The sequence below is a fragment of the Toxotes jaculatrix genome, chromosome 17 (genome assembly GCF_017976425.1).
Source record: "Toxotes jaculatrix isolate fToxJac2 chromosome 17, fToxJac2.pri, whole genome shotgun sequence".
Taxonomy (NCBI): domain Eukaryota; kingdom Metazoa; phylum Chordata; class Actinopteri; family Toxotidae; genus Toxotes; species Toxotes jaculatrix.
The window spans coordinates 11904062-11917051 of NC_054410.1; the positions used below are offsets into that span (position 1 = coordinate 11904062).

At 39.4% G+C, this 12990-nt stretch overlaps 1 protein-coding gene across 1 annotated transcript in view; it reads left to right on the plus strand.

Moving 5' to 3' along the window:
* Positions 1 to 12990, plus strand: part of ltk (leukocyte receptor tyrosine kinase) — a 54457-nt gene that overhangs the window by 19762 nt on the left and 21705 nt on the right. The window contains exons 2-10 of the mRNA XM_041061595.1: positions 1853 to 1948; positions 3433 to 3582; positions 3878 to 4106; positions 6714 to 6853; positions 7397 to 7522; positions 9514 to 9663; positions 10245 to 10345; positions 10461 to 10621; positions 11076 to 11170. Coding sequence (XP_040917529.1) covers positions 1853 to 1948; positions 3433 to 3582; positions 3878 to 4106; positions 6714 to 6853; positions 7397 to 7522; positions 9514 to 9663; positions 10245 to 10345; positions 10461 to 10621; positions 11076 to 11170 — 1248 coding nt within the window. The remainder of the gene's footprint in view (positions 1 to 1852; positions 1949 to 3432; positions 3583 to 3877; positions 4107 to 6713; positions 6854 to 7396; positions 7523 to 9513; positions 9664 to 10244; positions 10346 to 10460; positions 10622 to 11075; positions 11171 to 12990) is intronic.

Here is a 12990-nt window from a genome sequence, read left to right on the forward strand (position 1 = left end):
TTAATAATTCAATTTGTCCTGCTTGACCTGTTTGACCTTGCCTTCCAGGCATCAGAGAACAGCGATGTCACTGTTCAGAGGCCAGTAGAGGGGTTAAGTTGCGATGACCCACTGAGATATGATCATCTCCCTCATTGTCCAGCGGTCACGCTAGTTAGTATGTTAAATGTCATATCACGTGTAAAGTCCCCTGCCTCCCTCTCTCCATCCTCCATGTCCAGAAACATAAAAATAAGACTGTCTGTTGGTGTTTTGTGTAATTGTTGGTAGTGGCCCTATTTCTGGATTAGCTTTGTAGTTTTTTTTTTTCTATTTTCAGTATCACTTGTCACTTTCAGAGACATGGGAACTCAGACTAATGTCAGTTCAAAATTTTGCTTCTTCTAATAGTTTAGGTACATGACTAAATACCTGCAAAACTAATCACATTCCCATCACTCATTGTTGTGCTATGAGTTTAGTGCTAATTAACAAATGTTATTAAGCTAAACTAAGATGATGAACATGGTAAACATTAAACCTGCCAAACACCAGCATGTTAGCATCATCATTGTGAGCATGTCAACGTACTGATGTTGGCATTCAGCTCAAACCACCATTGTGCCTAAATTCAGCCTCTCTGAGCCACACGCATGGCTGTAGACTTAGTCATGTTTAAGCCCTAAGTATTGTCTGCACATCTTCCGCTTCCTCTCAGGCTCCAGAAAACCCAGACCAATTAGAGAGTTAGGGCAGCCTGTATCCTTAAAAGCAAATTCCAGAGGAAGAAAGTTTACAAAGCATTTGTGCTGCTCATAAAGCTCATCACAGTGAAAGCATGGTTAAGAAAAAAAAAAAAAAAAAAGATGACCTATATAAGGATGAGGCAGTGTCAGGATTTTTATCAACTCAGAGCTTCTCTCATCTCATGGATTGTGACATCCGGACAGAGGGATGACACTGTTTAGAAAGATTTTAGTGGGCAAATAAAACTCTAATCATATTTTTGTACTACTACGTTAGTAGTACAAAAATATGATTTTGAAAAATGAGGAAATCAGAAGCTTGTTCTTTTTTTACTTAAAATACTGTTCTCATTATTTATCATCCCAAGATAACAACAACACTTATCAATAATTTAAACATATGATTGCAGCCATTATTATTGCCTCTTCTAGCTTCCGTACACTTGGGAAGTAGGTCTACTAAACTGCAAAAATCAAATTTTGATTTTGATCAAAATGATCAGAAATCCCACATGAAATGAAATGATCTACAGTATGGAAAAGGTCAATGGTTTTCATATAGACTCATCTACAGCTAATACACTGAGAGGTTGGTCACACAAATGTGCTTCCCAGAGTGCCTTCACTCAAACATGCTGAGGGAATTTCAATCGTGTTGAGTATTTGGCATAACAGAAAGGATTCTGTTTGTTGACTATTAAGCCTAATAAGTCAAGTTCCATGTACTCAAGGCTTAATGTAAGTAAGTGTGTTGGTTTATATTAGAAGTGTTTTTCTTGCTTTCATTTGCTCCCTTTTCTGTTTGTAAGTGAAGTTGTGCCAGAGCCCCACTTTGTTCTGTTCAGGTCTTAAGGCCTCCTCAGAACAAATCTGAAGGAGATGAAGAGTGTTAATAGTTTGATTTGTTTTCATTCAGTCATTTAAAATCTTCCATACTGGATCCCATCCCAGCTCCCATTAGACAGGAGGCAGAGCACACTCAGGACAGGTCAACAGTCTATCCAGCAAGTCCTCCAAACTAAACGAAGAGGTCAGGAAGTACTCCGTGTATTAATGACTTGACGTCATAAGCAAAACAAATACTGTAAACACTCTCCCTGTCTGTCTGTCTGTCTGTCTCTCCTCAGTTAGCAGTACCTGTCACGCTCTTTTGGACAGATTTCAGGAGGAGAACTCGGCTCAGACGTTTCCTCGTCACCTGAACTCAGAAGATGGCAGCCAAAGTAAGAGCTGCGTGCTTCCTGAAGCGCTGACGCACACAAACACACACAAACACACACAAACACCAAATAAGTATTCCCATGATCATCTGTATCATTATTATCATCACTTGCAGCAGTGATTACCTGTATCCACTTAAGTACGGATCTGAATGACTGTGACTGGAAAGCACAATCAAAAGAGGAAACTTTAAAAGTGTGTAGCGCCTGAAAACTTGAAAACTGTTTAAAGGTCAGCAGTGACTATGCTGTGACTGTATTGCCAATTATCCACCACGAGAAACTTGACCTTTGAGGCACAGCAAACTACTTGTTACAAATTTCAGGTACAAGTTTGACTCGTGGTGTAACAGCACTGCTCTGTTTAGATTTTGAAATCTGAAGAACAAAGCAGCACACTAGCAGCATGCTGACACCAGGAAAAGAGTTTAGCAGCAAAAAAGCCAACCCACCACATTTTAGGTCATTTGTGATCAAAGGAAGCTTATTTTTGGGCTGTTTTTTGACAGAAAGAAATGAAAGTGGGTTTCAAAGAAATAACAAATTAATAATGCGCCTATTTCTGTCCTGTATCCCTAGAGGGATTCCTATGGCTCTTTGCCATATTAGCTGTAGTGGCAGTGGCATGTGTAGACATCACATGACGTCTCGCTCGCCTCATCCTGCTCATCAGCCCCCAACACAGACAGACACAGAATCCCTCAAAATTTACAAAGAGTGTCTCTGTTGGCTGTTAAACACATTTTGGATTTCAATTAAATTTAGTGGAAATTTTGACCATTAGCCAAAGATGTAATTAGTCTGTGACTCCAGGAACTTGCGCTATGATATTGCGATAGGATATTTTTGAGCATTTTTGTGCCTTTTTTTTTCGATTATCTACTGCACATACTCAAATTGAAAGCCTCTGGTACACGTATCTCATGGTGACATATCACTCTATTTTAATGCAATCCTGCATCCAGAAAATGTAAAATCTCTCAACATTTTTGTTTATAAAAAATTGGTAATTTTAGAGGATTTCACAGCCTTTGTGAGTGGCCTCGTGTTTTCTCATTTTCAGGATTTTGTGTTGTTAAGAAAACAGCTTGTTATGTTGATCAATAAATGTATTTCTCGTGATCCCCCCCAAAAAAAGCAAAAAACAACAGCGTGTCATCTTTGGCCATCTTCTCTCTGAGACAGCCAAACAGACATCCTCTCACAGATGTTGTTTGTTCTCCAAAAGGTTTTGAAAATTCCACATTCTTCTTTTTAATAGTTGTGTTTTCTTACATCAAAACATCAGATAAATACTAGGCAGACTTTTCTCTTTTTCCTCCTCAAGCAGTTTATCACATAAACCTTAGACAAACAATATCACTTTGCCACAGTCATTTTTTTTAGACTTTTTCTAGTGTTAAAAAAAATCATATCTCAAATATCTTTGACTATGTAACCAGCAAACATCTAGTTAAAGCCTACACTTTTGTATTTCTGTCTTGCAGTTACCTCCTGTGATTTTGAGTCACTGTGCCTCTGGACTTTATCAAATCATAGCGACCAAAGTGACTGGTCAGTGGTGTCGCCACAGCAACCAGACAGCGCACAGGTTGAGACGATGCCTGCGACCGACCACTCAGAGGGAAACTCTGATGGTAAGAGACTCACTGAGGAGAAACTAAATGAGAGCTTTAGGACACCATACATACTTTCTTCTTCTCTGAAACGTCGTGTAAAAAAGTGTAGAAATCCAGTAATGGATCTTTTGACTTACTTTTTTGAATGAATGCTTCTCCCTTGACATTTATATTGAATTGTGTGTGTATCCTAATGCAAAGTCTGAGATATATCCTAATTAAAGCATTCGTCAGATGATTTATGGGAGTGACAGTATTCTAAGGCTGCTATAAAACTGTCAAGCTTGACATTTCTACTGTTTTATTACCCTAGGCCACTTCCTTCTCCTGAGTTCCTCCCCTGCCGCTGCAGCCTCTGGGAGATGCGAGTACCACTTAACCAGTCCAGTCATGCCAAGAAGCCACAGGCACTGCATCCTGCAGGTGGCTCTGTATGAGTCTTTTCCAACGCTGGGGAACCTCACGCTCCTGGTCAAACCATTTTTCTCAGATTTAGCTGTTCACTCTGTGGTCCTCGACCATGGAAGGCGAGACGACCGCAGGTCAGCAAATACCAAGAAAAAACACTCCATGCTTCTGCAGTGCTCTTTGTACAGAACTATTATTTATTTGTCTGTGTCCTTGTGACTTATGCAACACAACGTGTCCATTTAATTCAAGAAGCAAAACCCTGCATCTTTTCTGATTAAAGTGCTTGTCAAGGTGAGGTCTAGCTTGTAAAAAGAATTAAAGGGGGCTTAGATTCTCTGCAATGAAAGTTGACACAGGCCCTCAGAATGAACAAGGGCACAGAAACTAATACATTTTACTTGTGGGGTACTAAAGTTAAAGAAAATGTTTCTTACCTGCCATGTAGGACAAGACTGTAGAATTGTGACTGTGTGGGGACAGCAGTCCCCTGTGTATTGTTTGGGAAATAGGGACAGGTATTTCCTATTGATCTAATGCTGAAGTACAGCCATCTTTAGAGCAGCTAAAAGCATTATTGTCTCTGGATGCAGACGCGGGAAATGAATTTATATATAATTGGTTAGGACAGAAGAGGGATGGATGGGCATGTGCAATAGGTTTGTACATCGGCTTTGTTAGTGTCTGTGCAGTAATGGACTGAGCAATTCCATTATGAGACAGACACACACACACACAGTGGTTTCATTTATTCAGCTTGCCATTCATCCTGTACTAACCTACAGATTGGGTCCAGTAACTTCTGGACACACTCCTCTCCTTTTTAATGCACAGTTCCTATCTGGCGTGAAACCTCTTTTACTGCAGTGGTCTCTGAGTGTGTGCGTGTGTGTGTGTGTAGGTGTGTAGTTGTGTAGGTGTGTGTGCGTGTGTGTGTGGGAGTGTGAGTGTGAGTGTTGTGACATTTCACCTGTACTTATCGTTCTCAGAAGTCAGCAGCTGTCCCAATCAAGCATTTTCCCTGCAGAACAGAGGCTTAATATCCCTGGAAACGGATCCTAGATTGTGTGAATCATCTTCATTTTACTGTATGATTCCAGTAGTGGGATATTACTCATGCACTCAGTTAAATGTTCAGTATTTTTGAAGCTGTGAGCATGGGATTTTTTTTTTTTTAAATGGACTCTGAGAGGTGGATTTGCAATGTGTGTGAAGTCAGGCTTAGTGAAGGTGCCATCACATGCAAGGTGGCATTCTGCGATTTAATTTTTAAAAATGTCAAAAAAATGACATCTTTAGGGGGACTGTGCTCTGTGATGGAGGCTGTAATTACAGTATTGCAAGGGCGGAGCTGCTGTAGGTGGCCCAGCTTTTGCAAGTTGTGGCATGAAAAATCAAATGTGTCAGGCGGAACTCAGAGAATCAAAAAAAAATAGCATAATAAGGAGAAAGATGGAATATTCTTTGTGTGAAAACTGTGCAGCTCATAGTGCAGTGGAGAAATATTTAGATGGACTTTTGTTTGTGTTTAGTGGTTGACATGCATAAGGATGCACCTATTGTACATGCTACAACTATGGCAGTGTTTTGAGAGACATTTCTGTTGACTGCATATGGACAATGGTGGTAGTAATGAGCCATGCTCCAAGAGCAAAAGATGAAGGCTGCAAAGTGATTCATTTAGTTGAAAAATGAGGATTGTGTAAACACAGTGTTTGAGTACAGTAAAAAGTACTGAAGGTAACATGATCCTGACCTGCCGCAGTGTTTGTTTTAATATCTACTTCAAGTAGATTAAAGCGTTTGAGGAGTGAAAGTCTTGAGCAAAGGTCCTAAGTTTACACATTTATAAACTGTTATACAAAGATACAAATTCCCATGATCATGTTACAGCTTAGTGTGACTGTAATGTTCATTATGCTTTGAAAACAAATGTAATGCATCTTAAAATGTATTTTATTTTCTGTTTCGTTTTATTCGTGATATATTTGAAGACCTCACAAGAAGATTTGTTGACAATAGCAATTCCTCTATTTTCTAAATGGATAAACCTGCAGGTTTTCCCCTTCAAATGCTACACACACTTTGGCCCTGAGAAGTGCTTTTGTCTAATTTGTTCCAGAGGATTTGAAGGAAACTTGAAAATATTCAAATCTGAGTGGAAACTACCCTAGATAACCTCAACTTCTCAGCTTTCCAAACACATAAAAGCAGAGGCACATTTTTCTTGTCTTAGATCTGTTATAAACACGGAAAATGTATAAAACCAATAACAAAGTTATTGGTTGTTTCTGCTAAAGCCTGTTTCACCAAAAACATGATACAGTAAAACATGAATATCATGTGAAACAACATCCGCTTTGGAGAACTGCAACTGACATGCATCGTAACCTTTTTCTTTTTCAGTTTGCTAATGACATTAGCTAATGTTATTAACCATGTTAGCTCATTATTGACAGCAGGTGACTGTTGTTGCTTAGAGAAAACAAAGGGGTGCTGCTAGTACATCAGACCACGCAAGTTTCTGCAACAAGATGCATGTTGGCGGCAGTAGTATGTACTAGATTTAGTATGTACTTAGTACTCAGTAGTATGTACTTAGACCTACCTAACAGCTGACGCAAGGGTGTTGACTGCTGATCGAAAGAAGGCAAATAAGACAAATATGTGTGAGTGTGTATGTACACATTTATTTGTTATTATTTTTTTAATGCTGTATATTTAAATTATGATTAATATAGGGCTAAGTGGGAGACTCTGGAAGGCGTGATTGGCCAGGTGAACGAACCCTTTCAGGTGACCCTCCTCTACACTTCCTGCTTGCGGGAAGATGGATTCATCATGGCTCTGGACTCTCTGGAGTTGATAGACTGTGAATCAGGTGGGTTCAACATGTCCTGCAGAGGACTGACAGATTTCTCTTCAGACAAAACCCAATAGCAGTTGTTTCCTCTGAGAAGCACCTTTGACCAAACTGATTTTCACAATCTTTGGCAATTTTCTTAGCAGTTTTATAGATGCAGATCTATAATTCAATGGTTTTGCATTACTCAGTTTTTCATGGTATAGACCAGTGGTTCCCGGGTGACACGATTACGTTGAGATGTCACAAGGAAATACAGTTTCTAAACTGTGCAAAACAAAGCTGTATTTGTGTGTCAGACATTTCTTTGAATTTGTCTTCATTCTCATAAATTTTTCCTTCACTGGCCTTTAAGAATATTTCAAATTAAACAGTCTGAGAAGGAAAAATCTGTAATTGATTGAACAACTCCCCATGAAATCTGTGATGAGAGCTCAGAAGAAAATATTGCTTTGTATTAAGGGGTTAAAGGGGAAAAAATATTGGGAACCACTGGTAAAGACAATGTGTGATTACAGTATTGTACAACTGTATAACTGTTGTGTGGTCGATGTGATGCAGAGCACCCAGATATAGTTTGTGGAGAATCTTTCCACTGCATGGATTCAGACGTCTGCATCGACCCGAGCCAGGTGTGTGACTTCCACACTGACTGTCCTTTTGGAGAGGAAGAGGGCTTCATCTGTGGTGAGATTTTGGGTTTTTTTTTTTTTTCGTTGTTTTTTTTCTTAATAAAATCACAGGATGCAGAATCGGATGTTGCTTTAAGTGGAACCGTGTTCTTGAATTACTATTAGCAATCTATGAAAATGCACTTTTGCAGTTGGGTTTACAGGTTTACCCTTGTACAATGATAAATAATTTGTCATTTGATTTGATCTGCACCACTTGGAGTGGGAGTATGAACACAATATGAAAAGCAAAAAGATGTGTATGTGTGGGTGCTTCAGTTTGTGTGATTGTGGGTGGAGAGCTAAGTGAGGCCAGCATACAATACAGCAGTCCTACAGCAGAAAGTGGGGCTATTGGCAGGCTGTAATCCATTTGCATTAGCTGTATTAAAGTTTAAATCCTTGATAAATTGCTAATCCTTTGACCGGAGGTACCAGATTATTCCATGCTAAGAGCCTCTATGCAACATATTTAAAGTGCAGAGATTAACTATTATATGGACATTTAAAGTGTAAAACCTGAGTGCAGCTTCTGTCATTGATAGTTTGCATTAAAATCCATTTTTTTTCTTCATTAACTGGAAATGACTTTGTGTTAAGAATGTGATATGCTGCTTTGTTTATTTTTTTTCAGTTTTCATCTTGAAATCAAGCCTTTTAAAATGTCTAGACATAAGATATTCAATACTTTATTATGATTTGGTATGCCCCTTGTGGATCTATGAATGTTTTGAAATCCCATGTTTGAAAAATATTCTGCAGAAAAACAGACATTCAATCAATACCTTGTATTTTCTCCCACTTCAAAGTCTGAAATATAATAAGCTTCCTCCTTCTCTTGAAAACATCAATCATTTAGCACAAAGCAAAACACTTCACCACACTGAGAATCAAAAGGCCTCGCTTCAGTCAGTAATGAAATCAATGTAGTCAGGGCTATTTAGAGTCCTTGAGTTGTGGGACCCGAGGGGAAAGGAACTAGGTCACGGTGGTGGTGCAATTTTTGCAATGGCCCACCAGTAAAATTTATCCCATTTGAGTCCCCATAAAATACTCTCTTTGTGATGGTAAAGGGACACTCTGATGTTTGATAAATGTTTTTTTGTCATCTTACATAAGATCAGACGAAAAATCGTTTAGTCCAGTGGAGTGATAAGAGAAGATAAGATAACACTTTATTGATCCTACAGTGGGGAAATTTACTTGTTAGGCAGCTCACAAGAAAAACAGGGGAAAAAAAGGATAAAGTGCAGATAGGTGACTGTATGTAGTCTAGCTAAGGACAAAGACTGGAAATGGAAAGAAAAGAAGAAAAAAAGTCTTTCAACTTATTCATTTTTATTTTATTTATTTATGAGGACCACACACTAATCAACATTTCTGCAAATGTGCCAGTGTTAGCCAGATGGCTAATGTTCAACTGCTGTCCTTTGGACAGATATTTTGAGAGCCATTAAAGTGGTAAAATTTACAAGCAAAGACAACACGACGCCATAAAAGACAGCAACAACAATTTATATCTACATTATGTGATTTAAAGGAATCCCGCCCCCCAGCCATTTTTCTGTTTTCAATACATGTCAAACATATAAAACCCAATCAAAAAAGTAGTGGGGGAACATAAGAACAAAGATGAAAAAAAAACGATTTGGTACATATGTACATTTAAATATATGTTCACACATTTATAAGTGAAACTGCAATTGATGGTGATGAGAGATGAGAAGTTTGATGCCGCTCTGTGTGTTGAATACTGAGCTGGAGCTGCTCGTAGAGCACTGACAGTACGTAACATGGAGATTAAAGGAAACATGCACAGACACACACTAACACATTTTCACATCAAGAAAATGGCATCAGCCCAGGAATATTATATGTGCTGAGTTAATTTCTCCAAAATGTGATTCTTGCTTTGAGGGAAGAGGACCTAAAAGGGGGAATGTGGACTTTTTAGCAGCTGTGATGTCTGTTTTACTTAAAAATGATAACAATCTGCCTCCTCCCCAGGTGCTCTTCCGTTTGGCTCACACTGTTCGTTTGAACAGGATACATGTGGCTGGTCTGTGTCCAACCAGCACTCAGCTTGGAGGAGGGTCGCTGGAGATGAGCTTCTGGACAGAGAAGACATGCAGGGTGTCACTCTGCAGAGTACACCAGGTTGGCTATGTGTGTGTGTGTGTGTGCGCGCCATATGTGTGAAACTGGTATATTAACATCTCATTCTCTGATTTTACCACTAGCTCTCTGGTGAATCTCTTCCCATTATGAATGATTATTGTGTTGTGAGGAGATTGAACTTAAATGTTCCACAAATCTCACATAGCTTAATGTCTTTTGTCTCAAACAGGCTTTTCATTTATTGTTCTTTCTAGACCCAGCTGATGATAGGAATGCCTTGTGAGATTACTACCATATGAAGTTACACCACATGACCTTGAAGAGTTCATATGGATCATTTAAATCCCGCTGCAGAACATACTTTTGCTAACAGGGCTCAAAATGCCTTTTTATATTTAACCCAGTGCTACTAACTGCTTTCACACCTCTGAGTAGTTTTTATTTTATAGGCTGCTTGTTCTTCTGGAGCAATAAAACACGCTCAACTGTGTGGTTTTAGGAAATACAACAAAAAACCTTTTCAAACTGCTACTGCATCTCTGACCTCCATTGTTTTGAGGCTCATTTGTTTCATGACCTGATAAGTGTTCTGCTGTGTCAGATTTATTGTTCGCCTCCAGGGCACTTCTTGTTTCTGCAGGTGAGAGAGAGCAGTTCGTTTCGGGAGGTGTCCATTCAGAGCTCGCCTTTCCCTCCTCCAGTCTCTACTGCTTCCTGCCAGGTCAGTTATTTAGACCGATACAGTGGTTTGCCGTGTCCTTCTGAGACAGTTCTTTGGCTCAGATCATATTAAAAAAAAAAAACCTATGCTAAATCTTTGGTGTCTCTCTGTGCAGATGCGCTTTTCTCTGTATATACATGGGAACTTTAATGGTTCGCTGTTGGTGACTATAGAGGAGAATGGGACCAGCACTTCACCGCTGGTTTGGGAGAGAAATGATCAGAGGGCAGACGACTGGGAGGATGTTGCCCTGCAGCTGACAGGCCTTCATCATGGGTTGGTAATAGGGAAAACAAAAGGATAGCAGAGCAGATGATTATGTAACACCGAAGCACTACAGTGAAAGAATCAGGCTTTGTCTCTCGTGTATAAAAGTTACTTCTATTATTCAACTTTACTCACTTCTTTTTCCTCACTGTCATTTAAAAGCAGTTGTTCTTTCACTCCAGGCTCTGTAATATTTCCATTTCATTTATTTTGTGTCAAAACAAAATCTCTTCTCAAAGAAATGTGTCATTATAATCTTCCAATGATGGTGAAGAGGTTGAGGATGAGTACATATTTTAGACTGATGAAGAGAAAGAGAAAAGCTGCTGCCTCCATCTGATGAATTTGTAATTGTGGCCTGTTCTTTGGTGTGAACTGTTTTTGTGCACATATTTGGGATCCTGTTGTCTTTCACTAAAACAATAATTTTCTAAATACATAAATGGTATGTCCTGTGCTCCAGCTTCCACGTGAAGGTGACAGCTGTGTGGGGACAAGGCTCCAACGCTGATGTCGCTCTCGACGACATTGCAGTTGGAGCGGCCTGCTTCAGCACAGGTGAGCTGCTGGTAACATGCCACCATGAAATGCTACAGACTGTAGCAACAATACCACGGTTTAACTATGGTCCATCATATGGTATAAGAATTATAATTTAAGAATAATGATGAGAAAACAAATTCAAATGAATGTTGTGGGGATGTGAATTGTTTTATTTCAAAGTCAAACCCATCTGCAAATCAACAAGCTTGTGCACTTCTTGCCCATCTCCTCAGAGAAGGGGTACAGTCTTATTTTGTTGGGTTGCACCAGTTGTAAATATTAGCCAACAAAGCCAACTTCACTTGTGCTACTGTTACACAATGACTTACTAACAGTTTTATTACAATAATAAAACAAGTGAACACACTAGTCATGTTACATCCAAAGTACTATTGATATTTCAAAACAGTAATATTACTGTATTGTAATACTGAGTCAGTGCCTCACTTCAACACGTGAAAGATCATGTGACGACCGTGAACGAGGTCTTGTTGCATCACATACGTATCAGTGATGATTTTGAATTCAGGGTGTGCTTCTCGCTCTGTTACAATATTTAAAAGCAGAACCGGTCTTGTAGCTGTGGTGTTAAGGAGCAATCAGGTTTTAACATATAACCTTTACTGTGATCCTGAATAAAGGATGACAGCAGTGAGTGTGTCAGGGATTTCAAAAGAATTAGCCACTTTAATCACAGATACTTTGAAGTGACTCTGAGCTTACATCATTAAAACAGCACTGCTTGCAAGACTGAAGACATTTTTTTGTTGCCTCCTTTTGGTCCCATGTGGCTCGCTCTCTTTCAGGTATCCCAATGATAATGTAATTCAAGAGAAGCTAAGTTGACAAATTGATTACAAGATAAAGTTGCTGAAAGTTGTTCCTGTACTATTTCATCAAAATGGTACAGTCCAGTGACAACCACTAAAATTCTAAATGGTTTTCTGTGTAGAGAATGTAGTACTGGTTTGTCTCTTCTCTTTACTTCTAAACTGATCTGTAAGCCAGATGGAATCAAACTCTTGCTGGGTTAAATGGAGACCAGAGAAGTACATGGAGTCCTCCCAAGTGTTGGGACTGACTGTTGTTTGGAGTAACTGATGAAGGCTGTCTTTTGCTCTGAGCTGTAGTGGTGTTCAGTCATTCGTTGGATGCCCTGTTTATATGATTGGTTACGACGTGAGGGTAGCCAACATGTAATTCTTTGCTGCAAATGCAATACCGCAGAATGAGAGTGAAAGTGTGTGCCAGCATTCACTTGTTAGTGTTGTTAATCTCAGTGTCATGAGAGAAGACTTTATTGAAACCAATTTCTGCTCCATTTAAATGGTCCAAGATGAATTTTACCATTTAGCGTGATCGGAGAATAGATACAAAGCCTGGAAATTTGACTTCACTGCAATGGATTAAAGCAATAAGTGTGTTTTTGGTTGTGTGTAATTTAGATCAGTTGTTTAAAACCTCAGGGGAGACACGATGGTGTTGCTCAGCTCCAGCCGGGCAAGATTTTCTAACTGATATCAGGGTCAATTTTAGGATCCGAGAGTAACTTCAGCATAACTTTGCTGAATGTTTCTCCATTTCACATTTATCACCTCCCTCTCGCTTACATGATGTTGAGACTAAACCGTGGAGGCTGTCGTTGCCTAACCGCGTTCAACTATGTTGGACTGGTTTTAGGGAAGTGCCTGGCAAAGGACAGTGCACTGGACCTCTGGCTTACACTGAGTGAAACCACCAGTAAATGGACCAAATTTACTGTGTCTGTATGCTACACAGAAGATGAAGAGGTCTAAGAGAGAAACATATTCATGATGTCTTCCAGCACAGGAATT